This window comes from Vipera berus, assembly GCF_964194415.1.
Source record: "Vipera berus genome assembly, chromosome: Z".
In the NCBI taxonomy this organism is placed as follows: Eukaryota; Metazoa; Chordata; class Lepidosauria; order Squamata; family Viperidae; genus Vipera; species Vipera berus.
Window position 1 is genome coordinate 93929661 of NC_138205.1, and position 20111 is coordinate 93949771.

Sequence of the window (20111 nt, forward strand, 5' to 3'; positions counted from 1 at the left end):
TTACAACCTAACTTTCAAATTAGATGGGGCCAAATAAAAAAAACACACAACTATGAATTCAACAAAGAAAATTGACACAAAACACTCCATTAAGTTTTCTGCGCCTAAAGCCTTCAGAAATAAAAATATGTTCAATAAGTATATACGGTCTAGAGGTTTTGGGTCTGTGGCAAGGAAATCAATTGGATGCAACTTTCAAGTTACCTGTCTCATACCAATCATTTACTGTCTCTTTTAAGAAGTTGACTCAACATGGCATTGAGCTTCATCCAGAGATCTTAAGGAACATACAGGTTTGTATGATAAATGCCCATTGCTAAATTTATACATTTTGTTTCTATTAATGATGCTCATGATTTTCTGAGCTTCATATTTAAAATTCCTTATGGAATCAACTTGAAAAAGGCTGCCTTTTTTAAATGTACAGGAATGATCCTGATTCTTTTTTGGGGGGAAGTCTTGAATATAGAAAAATATTTTCTATAAATATGACCACCCTCCTGCTGTAATTGATCATGACAGCTGACAGGCTTGAAATAGTCCTATCTGGTTTTGGGTTAGTAAAAATAATCTTTTTTGCCTTACTTAATTCACTTTTTTCGAATTTTCTTCTGACTTAAGTTATACAATACTGAGTTCCTAGTGTTTCTTAAAATTAGTAATTTTGAAAACATACACTGCAAAAATAATCACAAAATTCCATCAACTATTGTATATAGAAAATGAATGACAAGTATTGAATTATCTTCTAATATAAACATTTTTTTTATATCTGCAAAAATAGCCATTTCCCTAAAGCTACCAAGCAAGTTTCTATATAAGATTTGAATTGGAGATTTCACAGTTTCCACTTAAGAGTACGAGTTAAAATGTTCAGACAAAAGTTGCACCAATGTTATTTGCTTATTCTGTTGTCTGGATCCTCAACTACAAATTTCTATTACAATACAAATTGTAGCCCATTGGAATAGACATATTTCTTTGTAGACATTTAGTCAGATTCTTCAGCTTTCAGAAAAAAGATTTCAATCACAGGATTTTAAGTCTTCAATCACTAATATAACTATCTTTCATACTTTGCACCCCAGTTGCCTTGTTTCATAGCCAAGTCTTGCAATAGACTAAGTATTTTTGACACTAATGCAATCTCCAGGGTAAGATATTCTAAGGAGTAGGTGCTGCAATAGAAAAGGCTCTCTTTGTCACTTTAACCCTAACTACAGCAGCTTTAAATTCCTCGAATCACCTGGAAAATACCTTTTTATAGTTGCTGATTTCTGACTGAAAATAGTAAAATAGTAATCTCTAGTTCATTAATGTTCTAATTTAAACTTTATTTAAGAAAAACAAAATATATATGCAGCAAAATAGCAATATGTTCATAGAAAGATCCAATGCATCTATGTGGAGCTATACAATTCTGGAAGAACAGGCTATCCAGTTTATGTCCTGTTTTAATTTTTCCTAAATGGCCACATGACTGTTTATGAATTCTATCTTTCTGTATCTTATTGTAGAAGCTAACCTAATTTAAATTATTGCAAATATTTATATGTCGATATTATTTTACTAGAATTCTAGACAGCTTACAATAGAAATAGGAATAGAATAAAAAGTGTATTTAAAGTCCATTATATAAAACTCCTTTTACAAAGAGTGTTTAAGTCATAGTTGTAAAGCACCAGCCTTTGAAGACAGTGCACACATTTTCATCAACTGCAAATTGTACAAATCTGCAGAAGGGGTCACTGATTTAGAACCTTATTTAAAAACTAAAACATATTGGGGCAGAAGTAAGATTGGGAGAAACAATCTTACTTATAGTAGGGAGCCAAACCTGCATCTCATTCATAACATTGCACTCTTCATTTCAAAGTCCATCTCCAACAGGACAGAAGACCCTGATTAGACTGGAGTTAACTGTAGGAGTGACAATCTATTATGAAGTTTTCTTTTTATCTATTTGTACTTTTGTATCAGTTTCATATATTCGATACAATCGATTTAATATAGTCCTCTTCTTCTACTTTACCTTGTATTATTTTACCTTTTATTTTCACTTTATCTTGCCTACTACATTTTATTCTATTTTATCTCACCATAGTTATTTTATCTCACTTAACTGTATCTCATCTCATTTTATTGTATTTTAGTGTGGCTGATGCTCATGTTTGATGTGGTCAATTGATTAATCATTGAAGTATATTGTATCATATCATGTTACTGAAGATATTTCTTTGCTTTTGTAATATAAGCAATTTCATCTATGAACTCCTCAGGGTTTAGTACTGCTTTTAAATCTGGACAATGTATTTTACTTATTCAACAATAAAATTTCAATACAGCTAGAATTCTTACAGATGGAGAAAGCATGGGAACATTCTTTCCATTTCAAGTTCCAAAATTATATTTTTATGTTTTGTTGTGTAATCCAATTGTTCAAAGTTTTAAGATTGGATTTTAAATTATAAATGGTGAAATCAATATATAATGTTTACATCAACATAAACAAAACACTTCCATTTAGTGGAAATGAACATTGTTAAGATTAAAATTAGTAAAGCAGTTGCCCTCAAAGAAGAAAGCTGAACATTTTTTTCTATATATCTATATCTAGGTTCATTCCACTATTTAACCATTGTAATTAGAATGGCCACAACACCTTGATGATCTTTAAAGCCTCAAGACTTTATATAAGAAGAAAATGAAGGCAATGAGAATGTTTTTTTAACCATTGATATAAGATGTAGAAATTGAATAGATATAATCCCCCTTGCTTATTCATACAGAGGGTATATTTAAAACTTTTGCTAGTACTTAAGAGAAAAGTTCAAGAATATTCTAGAAGTTGAGTCATGGCAACTGGACTTCTTTTCTTTTTGGTTTGAAACATTTCACTGCTTATCCAAGTATTATTTGGAGCAGTGAAACATTTCAGACCAAAAGGAAAAAAAGTTCAGTTGCCATGACTCAATTTCTACCTGGATAATATTACTCCGTTGAAGAGTATTGTCAAGGAAAAAAGTAGTTACCCACATGAGAAGATTATAATGATATAAAGAAAGAAGCTTTGAGTTCCAGTTTAAGAAATTGTTCTACTAGGAGCATAGGGGAATAGATTCTTACGTTAACTAAACTGCCTATTTAAAGGAAGCAGGTTTTTTAATATATTATTCATATATATAACAATCAATTCTGTTCACTAAATTAGATTTAGTTACAAACTTGATACTGACACCCCTTAAACAGCATTTTAATCAAAAGAGGAAAGTTGGTGTTTTTCCCTGATGTTACAATATTACAAATCTGCTGAAACAAAACAGAATTTCCTGTGGCCCCTTTATGATACTATTTTAATTTTCAATCTGAGAAATCAATATCCAAGCTTGAAAAATATTGAAACAAGAGAACATAACTATTTGGTTAAATCAAAAATTCATTTACTGTATCCCAGGTAAATAATATACATAGAAATTTACCGTTAAAAACAATTTCATAAGTAATAAAAAATATCTTCCTACTTATTTAAAAAATTTAGATTATGCAGAAACATTGGAGGTTGGGAGGAGGGGCGTTCAGGATTTAAAATTTTTCATTTAATTAAGGGTAACTAGAAAATGCTAACCAAACATGTACACTGGAAAACTTTAGAGGGGAAAACCTACCATTTGAAAAGTGGACAAGTATTGTTTTCAGGAAATTCTGGTTACATGGGTTCATCCATCTGTCAACAAATTTGAATTACAAGTTGTAATATTTTACATTTGATAACCCAAGTAAATCAATAATACCTAGCTTTTAATACTTACGTTGCCAGGATCAAAGTTAACAAATGTGTTGTAATCTTTCTGCTTTTTAATTATTTTTTTCTAACTAAATTCATCCTATTTGCAACTTAAAACATGAGAATAAATAAACAAGAATGCTAAATTAAATGAATTAATGATTTTAGAGAGTTGCATTTGAAACTGATAAAAATAAAAAGCTCATATTCTATTTGGTAGTTAAGTTTCAAATCAAGCTGTGAATTAAATAAAATAATTGAAACTTATTTTATACATTCTCAAATTTAAACTTCATATGATAACAATGATAGAATTTGAAATGCATTTATTATGCCTTTTCACTAAAGTACATGGAACATCATTGTATACAAAACTATTCCTTGAATATAAACTACATAACCGAAAGACCTAGTTGCATCCCAGTTTCAAGCTGCATGTAAGTGGCTACTCTGAAAGCAAAAGAAAAACCATATACCCAGGAATACTTACTATTCACAATGGCTGAACTTGTTTCTAAATAAACCTGTATAAGACTGTAGATAGCCTTACTTTTCCTGGAAATAAATTGGGAACACTTAACTGTTCACAAATCCATGCAACCAACTTGATCAGAGACAGATCAACTTTCTGTCTTAAAACTGCAACTCTACAGGTATATGCCCTACTGAATTCAACGGATTTTGCTACTAACTAAATATTAGAATTTCAATATTTTGCAACTAACATTAGCAAATTATGTAATAATAAATTCTAGTTCTGTTTATCTTTCCTTTTGTTAAATAATGCAACAGTATCTTAAAATGTTAGTGATCTAGTATGTTGAGTTATTCTTGACCTAATTGTATGTTTTGAAAAGCATAAAAATATCATATAATGTATTCCCAAAAGTATTAAAATATTTTCTGAAAGTTGTCACTTACTCACCAAGTTAAAAGATATTTCTAACAACTTAATTCCAGTCAGCTATTAAGCATTCACAATGTGAAGTCCTGATCTTCTTTTGACAGCCCATTTCACTGAATAGGAGATATTTTTGAGCAAATCTTCACAGGGTTCTTCTGCATAACTACAATCCTAAAAATATTTAAAATTAATCAAAGATAATGAAATTTACTCATTGTAACTAGAATGGCAAAGGAATATGGTTCTTAAGGATAGTGACGGGCAGATTCACTGCAGTGAGATTATCAATTAAATATTTTCCCCATTTGCAAAACAAGTAATTCATATACAAAACAAGCTAACATTAGGTATAATTTCCAAACATTTGTACTGTGCACCAACCAAAAAAATTGTTAATTTACAAATTTCCATAAAAACCCACATTCAATAATCAAAAAGAAATGCTACTTGAGGCATGTAAACATCATCCACCTATGTTATCTGAGTTTTAAATTATTTATAAAGATTTCTTCTGTAGCTTCATAACATGAACTTGTTTTTATTGTGATCACTTGTTTCCAACATTTCAACATTACATACAAGGTTACATGCAAACCTAAAGATCAAAACCTAAATTAATTATACACAATTTTATTTTACCATTTGGTATCCAAACTAAATAAAATAGGTGTATCACAAAAAAACCACGGACCCATTAAATAACTTCTGTGTAAATACAAATCCTTCCTGAGTAGAGAGAATATCAGTTTCTTTCATAGAATGGTTTTAATTCCCATTATTAAAAAGTAGATTATTTCATTACATAAATTACTTTAAAATAAATTTATTTTCTATATTTAATAAAATATAAAATTATGCCAGTATGTTCTTTTTTGCTTAGACTCCTCCCAAAATAGCCTCTTTACATACCCCAAAATCAAAATCAGACAAATGTTCATAATGCAAGCAAACATGTTATGGCTAGAGAATAGATTATACATTTAGTTAATGCTCTATCTTTGTATTGATCCAACATTAACATTAAGAATTGCCCAGGTTCTGTCTTTTCCTTCTGGCACACTTTCAGTATGCCTCTGATAGCTAACAGGGCAGCAAAAATTTAACACAGGTGAAATACAGATGCAATCTGATAAGTTTCTGCTTCTTTCCTTGTAAAAGGTACAGAAACCTGGCAAAGAAATAGCAGTGCTGTATCTTCTTGGATCTATTAAATAAGCAGCAGTAAATGTGCACTTGCACCATTTTTCTGAAGATTAGAAATGCATTTTAAATCCTACTTTCTCAATTTAAATAAAATTTTCAGGAGTTAACTAAGTATTTTATATTCTTTCTAGTCTTCATTTGTCTGTGAAAGTCGAACATGTTTTGTTACAATATTTCTGAAACCATTCCCTTCCCATCATTAACATTTCACTGAAGATTTTGCTATAAACTTCTTTAACTCTGACACATTTTTAGATTCACAGTTCTAAAAAATACATCAAATTCAAGACTCATGGAACATTTCTGGTCTTTGTTTACATAGTATTCTTGATTATAAGTACATGAACAGGCGATTCGACTCTTTGACGTTAGCGATGCAAGTATGATTTAATCAGCCATCAAAAAGTGCGAAAACGATATTGTAGGAAACCCATAACTACAAACAACGTCCACATCTTTCTTCCATCAATTCGTTCGTTTCCCTACTCTCTTTACTTAAAAGGAGAGCGGAATAATTTTGCCTTTATTAGCATAAACGGGGTAAGCATTTAAACCACCCTACAAACCATTGCGCTATCAAACAAAAGAAGTCCCAAGTATACAAGAAGCACGACTGCGCGAGGCGAGACAAGCGAGTTTCGCGCCACAGCCAGCAGAGCACTAAAGACTGCCCCCAAAGCCCGTGAATGGAGAGAAGCAGGAGCGAATCAGAGAGCTGGTGTCGCCAGCGCCACTGTGATGGAGCACTGCGATAGGTAGACGCATCGACCAATAGGACGCATCCCTGTTACACATAAGCAAGAATCAGATCCTAGAGTTAACGTGAGGCTTACTACGATTACTACGGCCACTTCCCTACAGCTCGCGTTGGCTGATGAATTGCAACCGCGTGTTCCGTGACGAGGTTGGCTGAGACCTTTCCCACCCCTTCATTTCCTTTTCGGGGGAGGGGGGGGCTACTTCAGTATCAGTTAAATGCTCAAACCAGAAAGTAAATCAATAAAACGGGAGGGGAAAAATAATATTTTTAATATCATAATCATATTTTTCAACCTTGACAAATTGGAGCTCGAAGCCATTCGTTCTTATGGTTTGTGTTTAAGGCTTTCTCTCTAGTTTCCTTATAGTAAGCTAACATGGAACACAGAGGCCCTTATTTTTAAATAGACTCGCATAGGATTATGCTTTGTGATATCAACAACGAGTAAAGGACGGATGTTCACATCTGAATCAGCAGCGGATACTTTTGAGCCGATTAAATGTATCCATGACTTGCTGTGCGAAGTTATAATTATGCTAAATTCAGGCTGGAGGCGGAGAGGAAAATAAGGAGGGAAAGCAAAGCTGACCAATGACATTTTTTCCAACACTTTGAGAGTTCTGCTTTAGGGTAATTACCCCCACCCCTGTAATTGCGGGAATCCATTTTCTCCTGTTTTCCTTGCTCATCTGAAATGTGGGGCTTTTTTTAAAAAAAAAAAATTCTATCTTCACTTTACCGGACTCCTAGAAATAGCATGAATGATAGCTGTATTAAAATATTCAACCAAGGAGCTTAATTCTGTAAAAATAAACCAGAATTCATTATAAATCTCAGTTCTTCAAATAGAGATTTACCTTTTTCCAATTGCAAGAACCGTTACAGTACTTTGTGTGCCTATACCTAAGAATAAATCTTAGCATAACTCAAAATTTTCAGAATATTTTTAAACATTCTACCTCAGCTTTGCTACTATTCTTTCAGAATTCAGATCCTTAAGACAATTAAAATTTAAAAAGAATGTTAATTAAAAACGTAAAAGAATTGCATCGGTTTTAACCAAACTTCATTAAAGTATAAAAATATACCTATTAATATAAAAAACTTGATTGTTAAAAAGTTAAAATGGAAAATTCTGGCATTGTTTTAAAGCAGTCATTCCATTGTGACCATGTAGTGTTATCAACAGTGAACCTTTTAAAAGCAACTGAACACCACTTTGAAATGTTAATCTATAAACTAGCATTTTAATTGCAAATTATATTGTCAAATATTTGAGATGTACCTTGTAATTTGAAGGAGCTAAAAACAATACTTTTCTTAGAAATTGGATCTTTCATCATAAAATATTTTATATTACCATTTAATATTGTAAAATCCATATTTTATATTTAAAAATACTTATTGCCAAATGAAAGTTTAAGGTACTTATTTTATAGAAACTAACCCTTGGGTCTTACCATGTTTGTTCATCAATTTCAAAACTAAAATATTTCATAGAAAAGCTGATTTCATAAATGTCTGATTAAACTTTAAATATGCCCTATGTTTAGTTTTTTGGTTAAGAAAATATTAAATAGTATTAACATAAAGCACCTGAAACTATGTTAATTTTTGTCACATTTATAGAAACATAATTGCATATGTATTTTATAAATTGTTACTAAAATTACAACTTTGGAAATATTTGACAGTATGCTCCTATTTTAACTTGCTTTAAAATTTCTTTTTCTTTAGAATATTATTCAAAGATATAGATAATGTAGCATTCAAGAAGACATATTCATTCTAATTATTTTATTGGAAGTTGATCTGATCTAAGTTAAAATACTTTCTCATATCTAAAAAAAATTGTTCTAAAACAGGAAAAGAAAGCTGTTTATTGATGATAATGTTAAAAGGTAGCAATTTATATTTGCTTCTTAAACATGTTTCTGATACAAGTGCTATCAAAACTATCAGGTGTTTGTATGTATTATATAATTGATTAGACAAAAGCATAGCCATAGCAAAAGTGTTAATTAAAAAGAGTATTTCTGCAAACTAAAAATCATTTTGTTTACCTGCAAATATATGTATTACTATTTTCTGCATATTTTAACAAAAAAACAGTGCAGGGATTGCCATTGTAAACTAAATCAAATGCTGAACCGTTTTAATCTACCCATTGTAACTACTTTCTCCATCTATGCAGAATAAATGAACCCTTTCAACTAAAGGGAATTCTGAAAACCTACTGGATTCCTAACTATGAAATACAGTGCTGGCTTTCATTTCCATACTCTGTCTTCATCTTCAGGCTTCATTTTGTTTCCCCTGGAACCAGGCTCCACACCATTCTACTCCCCCCCACCACCACAAACCCACCATTGTACACTTACAAATGTTGAAAATTATGAATGGTCCCTTGAACCAAAGAGGGGAAGAAAATGGGGGTGGATGGATTCCTCTGTCCTATGGTAATTGCAGTGCTTATATTGTCCAATCACTCCCATTTTCTGAGACAGAAATCACCATTACTAAATTTGAAATAATGGAGGAAGGAAACAGTTTGGGAAGGGGGGAGACATCCAGAGGAGCACATTGTCCTCTCCCCCTGCGCACTCCCACTTTTTAATCACCCTCCAACTGGCCTCCACCCCTTTGTCCTCCGATTCATAATGTTGAGCTCTAGAATCGATGCAACGAACGCTCATCAAACTGCCAGAAACATTTTTATGCAGGAAGGGAAGGGGTGGATGGGTGGGAGCTGTTTCAAGGAGACGGTCGTTCCTCCTCCTCCCGCCCTCTACGAGACCCCTTGGTCTTTCTCTGGCGTGTAGCCAATTGCGAACAAGACAACTAGACAGAGCCACCAAACGCGAAATTCCAGGCAAAAGTGGTAGTAGTGCAGCGTTCCATGAATTTGTAGTGGAAGACCAGCTCCGAGATCGGTGTTTTGCCTAAGGAGGTTCCTTGGGAGCTATATAACTCGTTCTCAGCAGGCCCAGGCACACTTTGGGGAACCCCAGCGGTTGCGGGGGGAAGGCGAATGGGTGGTCTTTGTATCACATTTGGCCTCCTTCCTGCTCTTCTGCCTTTTCCCTAGATTAAAGGTAGGGAGAATTTCGCCTCTCCTGACCCATTGTAGTTATACAGTTGTCCCGATCGGGGGGGGGGGGGAGCTTCTGAGCCTCGAAAGGCAGAGAAACTTGGCATAAAGGAAATAGTTCGTGTACAACAGCAACTAAATCCGAAAGGAGAAAGTAGTAAACGGAAAAGAGCACGCGGTCAGGACTCCTAGCCGAACAAATCTCGCTCTTTAAATAATAATAATAAAAAAAATCTTCCGAACGGCCAAAGCTAGCTCGCTTTCTCCCCCTTTGTGACTCACTGAGCTTAAATCTGCTGTTATCTAATTGAGGCGTTCGTATTCCTCACGTGAGAAGTTGATTGGTAGTATGAACACGTGGCTCATTCAAAAAGCCGGAGTATTCAAGTGATTCTTTTTTTCCCCTCCTCCCTCCTCTCTCTCTTTTTGGAAGAGGCGGTGCCTGCGTTCTCGTATTGTAACATTTTCATACTCCGCCTGCTGCTTGCAAGGGGTTTGGGGGTAAGATAAAAAAGTAGTTTCTCCCCTCCCCTCCTCCCTTTCCTTTTTTTAAAAACCGCCATCGCAGTTCCGAAGGCATCGTGATTTCTGCCGTAGCTTCGGGTAGCGCAGCAAACGTATTTGGGCACAGGCTTTTTTTTTTCCCCTCTGTGAAGCGGGAGGGAGAGAGAGGGGTGGGTGGGAGACGGACGGATACAAGCTGCGGTTAAAACTCTTCTCTCTCTCTCTCTCTCTCTCTCTCTCTCTCTCTCTCTCTCTTTGCACCCGCCCTCTCTTATTTTGATTCCAAGAATCATTTGAGGGGGTGTGTTTTTTTCCCGTTGTTGCTTCAAGTCAGCCTGTGCATGTTTTCTTTAATTGTCGTTAAGCAAAGGTCTGTTTTTCACTAAGAAGATGAATAAGCTGTACATCGGGAACCTGGGCGAAAACGTGTGCCCTATGGACCTGGAAAGTATCTTTAAAGAGTCCAAGATTCCTTTCACCGGTCAGTTTCTTGTGAAGACGGGATACGCTTTTGTGGACTGCCCCGACGAGAACTGGGCTATGAAGGCCATCGAGGCACTTTCAGGTGGGTGAAGTCCCCTCAGCCATCCCAGCCTTGGCTTCTTCCTACTACCCTTACGCTCATTTCAGGGCGCCATCAGCTGGCTTCCTCTGCTCCAATAACCTCCCCCCGGTAAGAATTCTCGCTGCCCCACCCCTCTGCGTATTGCCCTCGTCGTTTTGATCTAAAATTCCTACTCCCGGATTATAACCCCTCAATTTGGTCCGAAGGCTCTTCCTGACGGGTTTTTTTTCCCGGTGCGGGGTTGGGATATATTAGGCTGCCAGTTAGTCTGGAAGGACTCCAGCCGCGCTATTCGGGGCCCCGAGAGAGCAGTGCTTAGATTCGCTCGAGGAGGTTTGTTTCTCCTTCCTTTCAGCCCTCGGGCACTCCGTCAGGTAACGCGGGAATGGCTGGGGTTCACGCCGTTTCTTTCGGAGGAAAGAAAAAGCATCGAGAGTAGGAATTACAAGACCGCTGGGGCTCGGAGAATTTGCTGCTTGCTCTCTCTCTCCCCCCCCCCACTTAAAAAAAACAGCGTTTCAAATGTGTTCGAGAAAACGGGCGTGCGGAGAGGGAGAGGAGACGCGCTTAAACGTCGCCCACAGGAGTAGAAAAGGGAGGCGCGCGCGCAGAAACGCAAAAGCCAGGGCCCAACTCGCAGCCACCTACTTCGTGGCGCAGGGGGGGGGGTCCCTCTCGGTTTAAACGCTGGCACACGGGAGTACCGCGGCAGAGAGATGTAACTTTCCAGTTGTCCGTGGGGCAGGTGGAAATGGAAACACGAGCCTTTGCATGGAGAAAACGTGCGGCGCCTTAAGCTTTGCTGGAAGCGCAAAGCGTGCGCGCCCGAAGATTCTCTCTCTGGCTTCTCTCAATCACGCCCCCCCCCTCCCCATTTATTTCGAATTTGTGAGGGGAGAGTTATCGAGTGCGGGGCAGTTGATTCCTTCTCACTTTAGAAGCCAAACTTTGGCTGTTTAAAGCGAAAACAACAAAGGGCTCCTCCTCCTCCTCCTCCTGGGCGTCCTGCCTCTTTCAGGAGAGAGGTCGAGGCCTGGAAGCCCAATTCGCTTCTGGGTGTCATTTCGCTTTTCGTTTTGGCTCTCAGGCATTCAGTGAGCATCTCGACCGCTCTTTTTCTACATCCTGTTTTTGTGTGAAAGACGACTTGGCGGGCTGAACGGGTGAGGCTGGTTAAACTGAATGATTTCATTTGAGTCCTGTTTTCACTCTCTTCCACCTCTGAGCTGGGGGTGGGGGGGAGGAAGCCTTGTCTCAGCCGGTGACTGGGAGTAGGCATATGAAAGAAGACATAAGAGGGTGTATTTCCAGAAAAAAACGCGTGGGGAGCGCGCTCATTTTTCACTGAAACCAGCAGTTCCTCTTTCCTCGTGACAAGTTATTAGAGGCCTGTTCTTTTCGTCAAGGGAGACATACATACGTATATGTCTTTGTGCAGTGAACGTTTCCACATATCATTTTGGAAAGCGCAGGTTAAATAATGAAGCATCCACTTTAAATAAGGAAAACCTCTTGGTACTAGTTTGAGCATTTATTTTGGCCTCTTCTAAAGTAACCTTTGTGACTTTTCCCACTATCCTACAACATTTTTTAAAAAACCCATAAATGTGTTGTATTTGTCGTGTTCTGCATCGTTACATATTCAATTCATGAGGGCATTAGAAGATTTGAAGGCGGTGAGAGAGCACATAATTAATTCTATAATGAGTTGTGTTACTGTTTGCAGGTAAAGTGGAGCTGCATGGTAAACTCCTAGAAGTTGAACATTCAGTTCCCAAAAGACAAAGGTATTTTATTACATACACATAATAGTTTAATGTCTAAATTGAAAATTGTGTTATTTATAAGAGATTGAGAAAGTACTTTAATCTGAAGTTAGTAATTATATTTATTGGGAAGCTGTCAAGAAAGTTGTGATTGTAGTGAAATTTGTTGTAATTTAAAGTTTAAACATTAAAATATTTTGTAAGGCAATGAACTTTAAATAATTTAACATTAAGAATTAGCATGCTGAAATGTAAAAGAATATATGAGGTTTGTCATCTTCCAAGGTTGGTGGTCTGAAATTGGAGAAGATACTGTTATTTTGAGAAGGGCCAACGTTGAAGTTGAAGTATTTTCTCATCAAAAGATATTCTTATATAGTAGACAGCAGTTAAATTTTTTATGACAATATATTGTTTATACATAATTAGCCTTTTTTTTGTTAACTTGGTGAAGTGAGTAGTTAGCAGTACAGTTTTTATGGAGTTGATACATATGAATCTACCTATTAGAGCAACTTAACCTTGGGACAAGTACATCTGTTTTCACCTCCTGAATGATTAGGATTCTAAACCTAGTTATGAATATTAACTAAATGAAAACAAATCTTCAAAACAAAACTTTAAAAATGTTTTTAAAGACCTTCAGAAAAAGTTTGAGGCCTAAAAATTAGATATCTCATATTGAGAATTAAAATTTACAAAACCTATTTAAAGAAATTTGGTTGGAAATGTAAGAGTTAGGTAGTTGGCAGAATTACCAATGTCATTTGCCCTACCTGTTGTATGTTAAATCTACTGGTATTTATTTTGGTGTGCTTACTGAATACTTAAGCATTCATATTTCATTTGTAAACTCTTTAGTAATATCCATTATGCATAAGCTTATTTAAAAATTCATTAAAAATTAAGAACTAGTTCCCAGGTATACACTATCAGTTTTGAAAATATGTACCATAAATAAATTTCTTAAGATATACATTTCAAATTGGTATCATGCAAAGTAGTACAATAGCCAATATTAACATCATCATACTTTATAAAATGAGAAACTACAATGAGTTTGTAATATATTATTATCAAGCAGTGCCAAATACTAAAATGTTGAAAATTTCTTTGATATATTTTCATTTTTATTTCATTGTGTTATTGCTTCAAACCTGAGAATACAGAAAAAATATACCAAGTATCTAGTTGAAAAACAACATCTGCAAATACATTTATTTTATTTGCAAATTCAACTGCTTTGCATGGGGGAGATTTTTGCTAAAATTATTTAAAATGCCATCAATGATTGAAGTATTTGTGAAAACATATAAATGTTTAATACAATACAGAATGCATATGTATAAGGCCAGATAAAAATATAAGCTATAGCTCTATGCACCTTAGGAAATAAAGTCTTGTTGAACTTGGAAAGACTTCCCAATGAAATAATGTAAACATTGTTTTTGCTTGTAAATAATGTTTATTGTTAACACTTAAAAAGTGTACAATCCTCTTTAAGTAAGAAACTAACATTCTCTGGGGAAGAAATATCTTTCATTGCTTGCTAATGGTTTTTCTTCTATAACTTCTTTTTTTAAGTTCTTTGTATAAAGATCTGTATAGATAATTGAATAACCTTACAGCAAAAGATAGGTTTAATTGGTATTTTATAAATTTTAAGTTAGCTAAGTTTATTATTAAAATAGTAATAAAATGCATTATAAACTCTCCTCCTTTCTTTTTCCGCTTCTGTTTCTTAGTAGAAAATGTATACAGTTGGTACCAATTGATCTGGGACTGATCTGATTGGTTAAATATTTTAATTGGTCATTTGACAATTATATTAAGAAAAAAATTGTATTAAAACAAGTATTTTTGTGTGAGATAAAAATTCCAAACTATTTAGTGACGTGTCTATTTCCATATAATTATTCTAGTTTATGTTCTGTTCTACTAGATATTTTTCTTTCACTTAGTTTGGTGAGACCAAGGGTATATTGTTAATCCACATATTCTCATATTAATGGTTTCAATATTCTTACAAATATAAATTACATTTGTAGGGCCAGTTATTGCGAGAAGTATACCTCTTTTTCTATGGAAAAAGTTTCAAGAAGTCATTGCATTCCAGCAGTTTGAGCGCCTAAATTAAAAGATGTTGCATCAATATTTAAAGAATTAACCTTTCTAACTTCTGTGAAAAGCAGTATAGAGCTTTAGTGTAAATTGTAAATTTTGTGGGGTGAGAGTGGTCTGCATATTCCAAATAGACTAAAAGAGGAAACAGAGGGGATGGAGAAGAGCAAAATATGTATTTGTTGTTAGCTGCGAAGTCGTGTCCGACCCATCGCGACCCTATGGACAACATTCCTCCAGGCCTTCCTGTCCTCTACCATCTTCTGGAGTCCATTTAAGCTCACGCCTACTGCTTCAGTGACTCCATCCAGCCACCTCATTCTCTGTCGTCCCCTTCTTCTATTGCCCTCGATCTTTCCCAGCATTAGGCTGTTCTCCAGTGAGTCCTTCCTTCTCATTAGGTGGCCAAAGTATTTGAGTTTTAGCTTCAGGATCTGGCCTTCTAAAGAGCAGTCAGGATTGATCTCCTCTAGGACTGACAAAATATGTATAATATAGTTATATTCAAAAAATGGTTTCTAACTTACTAGGAAACCTCAAGGGATCGCAAGAATATAACATTTTGGTGTTCACAAGTTTATGAATAATAGAAAATATCTTACTATATTATGAAAGTTTAGGTTACTTTATTCAGAACTTGGAAATGACATTGTAACAGTGCTGCTATTTAACCACATGTTTGAAAAGAATGTGTAGTATTAGCTATGATTTTCACTTCCCACAAAAGGGAAAAACTATATAAAACAAGTTCATGCATGCATATTGGAAATCTTTGTATGCATGCCTTTTAGATAGTATTTAGTTTGCTTCGGCAGCTGTTACTTTGTTGGGTGATATACATACCAGAGACTGATTATTCAAATAACATTAGTATCATCTGAATAGTTCAGCTTTGGAGTGGAATCTGATTCTTGCTGGCTGGGGCTACATTATATTGAGTCAGTCCTTGAGGAATATAAATATTATTTAATACTTGCAAGTTTCACAGGTATGACATTTATCCCTAAAATTAGAATCTTCTTGAAAGTATTACTCTTGTTTTGAGGAGAGATACTAATCTATGTGTCTCTGTGTTTTGGGGGGAATGTGTATGTGTGTTACTATCCTAACCATGTATTTTTAGTTTGTAACAGATGATTAGAAGTGAAACAAGTATAGTCAGCAATCCTTTTGTCTCCAAGCTCATGTATAGCAGTGCCTGGTATATTATGAACTGTTCCTGCACATTAAAACAAACATATAAACAATCTTCTAACTCTTATACTTCAGGTACCAAGGTTAAGCCTTCCTTTTCTTTGTCTGAACATTTTATAAACTCATCTCTGCCACCCAAATTCCCAAATTGAGAAGCTTTGTGACTTAGGAAACTGGAAGAGGGAGATGGCTCAAGAGATGAGACTGTTTGCTTCTTGACCTCTTAATTTAAATTGTTTTTCATAGTAATTATGTCAAATGTTTTATGGACCAAGAACAACTATAAGGAATAGGAACTGCCTTCATCTGCCATTCCATTTGGTAACGTTTATATAAGAGAGTTAAATTTGGTGATAAAAAACAAAGCAACTTTAGTACTTGTAGAAACTACTTGAAGGATATACATAGACTACAGGGTTGCCATATACATATTGTATTCAAATCAGATTTCTGCACAAAATGTATGTTCTGGTTTACTGAATAATTAAAAAAACAATTTAAACTGTCTAATAATTTTTTTAATATATGGGTAAGAAAAATACTGAAAATCTGATTGATATTTAAAAAATATTCTTCAGAAATCTAGTTCTATATTTATTTATTTATTTATTTGATTTATATACCGCCCTTCTCCCGAAGGACTCAGGGCGGTGTACAGGGCAATAAAATAAGAATACAGGATACAAGATTTAAAGTTAAATGATTGTGCCCATTGTAGTAGGTTATGTAGCCTCCCCATATTGGCTTTCATATTATCATTGTATTAAAAAGTCCATAAAATATGTCTAAAGGAATAGCAGTACCAAACTGACTGTGGATAATCCCAAAAGATAAGTTTTGTTGGCTCTGATTAGTACATGGAGGGAGATTGTCAGGGAATTCCAGGCTGGTTAACTGGACTGGGATTCTTCCAACTGTATTGGAAGAAGGCAATAGTAAATTACTTGGATAATAAGCTGCCAAGATGCAGTTACTAGTGTCAAGAGCATCTTTATCTTTTACTTTATAATATGCATAACCAGCTTTTATAAAATGCAAGTAATTGAAAATACTGGTGCTTTGTTTTCATAGAAATACAGTAGAATGGCTTTTGACATAGATTATAAGATAAGCAGTATACTTGGAAAATTAACCAGTAGTATCAGTGTATGCTGATACAAAGTTTAAAGATTGGCCTATAAGTATACTTAGGTGGAAAAGGAAGTTAATGTTCATCCCATACTTCTTATAATGAAACAGAGACAAATATAGCTGAACTAGTTCTACCATTAGTACTGTCACTGCTCTTTTGACCTCTAAATTAGTTATATCCTGTAAAACAGAATGATTTTCTATTTGAGCCGGTCCTGCAATATAATGTAATCTTACCATTCTTACAGTAATAATTGTTTATCCTGTAGAATGCCATCCCAGAAATAAACCATAATTATGCACGTATAATTCCCTTAATTTTCTTGTTCTTTCTAACATTTTGAAAAATTGACTCTAAAATAAAATCTGCTTTTAATGCAAGTATTCCTTAGAATAGGAAGTTTTTACTAATATGAAGTGGAATTTTAAATACTACTTTTGTAAATTAATCTTAAGAAGCAGTTATAGTGTACTGCCCGCTTTAATACCAGTGGACCACAGGGGTGCTCTAGGAGGAGGCATTTCTAGTATACTTACTTGCTTCTGCCTTGTAACCGTGAATAGAAAGATGGAGAAAGAAGTTGATCAGGCTTTGGTTGCATGTGTCCATTAATGTAAAAGGGTTCTGTAGCAGTAGCTGAATGTTCATTTGTGTGTTTTCTAGCCTGAGGAAACAGATATAACAGTTCTCACATAGTACTAAATTTCACTAGTGGGGTTAACTTAGTGGTCACTTTTTAGTTATTTATTAAAATATTTTTAAACAGAACCAATTCATGTGTCAAAACATTTAAAAACCAATGATGTAACCATGGGGATTGCCACAGAAAATGATAATTTTGACAAAAATAACCAATAGCAAAATGAGTAATCATTGGGAAACAAATTTTGGAGCTACTATAATAGGATTCATAAAATTATTGTTCTTCGGTTACGGTAATGATACTGCATATAAATAGTTTGAAATTGCTATTTTCAACTATGGACCTCTGATAAAATGTTGAAGGAAAGAACAAGAACATTATGAGAGAAAAACTAAAACGAGGCAGCCATTTTACCCACCTATTCTTCTCCATTGCCCTGCTCCCATCAGCTGCTCATTTGTTTGGCAAAATAACCAACAGTTTTCCATTTTTTCTGAATGAAGGGCAAATGTATGAACTCTCCCTCCCTCCTTCCCTCCCCCAGATTTGGCCTCAGAACTAACATAGTAGTTCGGATTGGGAATTAAGGATACACACATCCATTAATGTAAGGATTCTCTGGTTTCATATTTCTCATATTCCTAGGAAAAGTTCTAAGTGTAAAATAGTTTTGGGAAGTGCACATTTTCTAGTATCAGTTTCTCTTTGCAAGTTGGAATTTCCCTTATCATTTGAAGGATTCTGAATGTTTGAACAAAAGAGTAAGTTTTATAAGGTGATAATTGGCATCTCACTTTCCTTATCTACATTTGGAGGCTAAACAGGATCCCAACAGGTTAATTCTTTGATTGGAGCAACCACTATATATAATTCTCAGCTTAAAGGCTGTTCATGTAATGATGATCTGAGTTATGATGGCCTTGAAATGGGTACTTAGAAATGTTGTAAAGCACTTCAGGCCATGGCAAAATGTTGCACCACTCACACAGTCATGTAATTGCAGTCTGGGTGCTTTGCAACCTATTTTGCACTGATGGCCAGTTACTGAGCCCCTCGCTATCATGTGATTACCATTTGCAATCTTTCCTGCCAGCTTTCCCCCAAAATCAAATGGGAAGTTGACAGGGAAGGTTGCAAGCTGTTGCTGCCCTTTCAGAGGACTCATTTGTCTCTAAGGCAGGGTTATTAATTTCCCCAAGGGGCCACAGGAGAAGCTGGGGTATTGTGAAGGGTTGGACCATTGTAATCTAATTCAGTATCTTCAGCCCTGTCACTTCAACTGCTCCAGGGGCCAGCAGTGTACAGGTGCAGAAAAGCACTTTCCATGCCCACTTGCAGTTGCCAGCCAACTGAAGTAGTGCGCAGAAATTGCACAGAGCTGGACCAAATCAGCTTCTTCTCTTCTCTTCTGTTCTGCAGTGTGCTTATTTACATGTGATTTCTAATATCCTATTTCCCTCCTCAATGTAAGCTGAACAGGGACAGCTAAAGGGCTGAATGTGGCCCAGGGCCATAAAATGCCTAGGTCTACTCTAGGGGGCTAGCTGAAACTGCAAAAAGAGCTGAACGCCTTCGGCAGGATGCAGAAATGAAGATTTGAGCTCCATTCCTGCAAATCACCAGTGGAGTTCCCTTCTGTGCATAGAGGGAAGCCGAAGTCCTTTGGCAGGCAACTCTTTCAGCAAGTCTCAAGAGATGAGAGAGAGACGAAATCTAAGCAGACAGTAGACAGGCAGTGAATAAGATAAGAAGTTCAGGATGCCATAGGTCAGTCAAAGTGTAGTGCAGGCCACACCTGTCTGTTTCTTTGCTCAGAGGATGAAAATCCTTCTTGGATTCTGCCAAATAAGCTTTTTAGCTCCTGCATGGAGCCTCCTAGAGGTATCCCCATTCCCCCCCCAAAGCACCCTGTACTCCTTATTGGGACTCTTTGCTTAACAACCCATAAGATAGCTTAACAACTACAACCAGGGATGTTGGAATTGTGATTGTTGAGCAAAACAGTCACACAACTTCTCTCTTAACAACTGTTTAGTTCAATCACTAAGAATCTGATCCTAATTGTGATCATAAGTGAAGGAATATCTCTATTGGATTTTATATTAGATTGAAAAAATTCTAATGGCAATCTATGTATAAAACTGCTAAGACACTACCTAGATGTGTCCATGTGTTTACCAGGAGTCATGTTTGATTTAATAATGTACTTTTATAGTCTGTGAAACCATTTCTTCCCTGAGTTCCAAACTGGCAGAACACAACAAATAGGTTGCAAATTTCAACAGCAGCTTGATAGCCTAATAAGCTCTGTGACTTCATGTAGGTATATGAAGTTGTTTATTTATTTTGACTTTTGATGAAGCAGGTATTTCTTTTCCTACGTCTGTTTCATACCTTGTATCATATATAGAATAGCCCCCAATCCTTAATATAGGACAGGGGTG

At 35.5% G+C, this 20111-nt stretch overlaps 1 protein-coding gene across 1 annotated transcript in view; it reads left to right on the top strand.

Moving 5' to 3' along the window:
• The first annotated feature begins 10540 nt into the window (after positions 1-10540).
• IGF2BP3 (insulin like growth factor 2 mRNA binding protein 3) overlaps positions 10541-20111 on the top strand; it is a 61896-nt gene continuing 52325 nt past the window's right edge. Inside the window, 2 exon segments of the mRNA XM_081344157.1 lie at positions 10541-10811; positions 12538-12598. Coding sequence (XP_081200283.1) covers positions 10637-10811; positions 12538-12598 — 236 coding nt within the window. The 5' untranslated portion in view covers positions 10541-10636.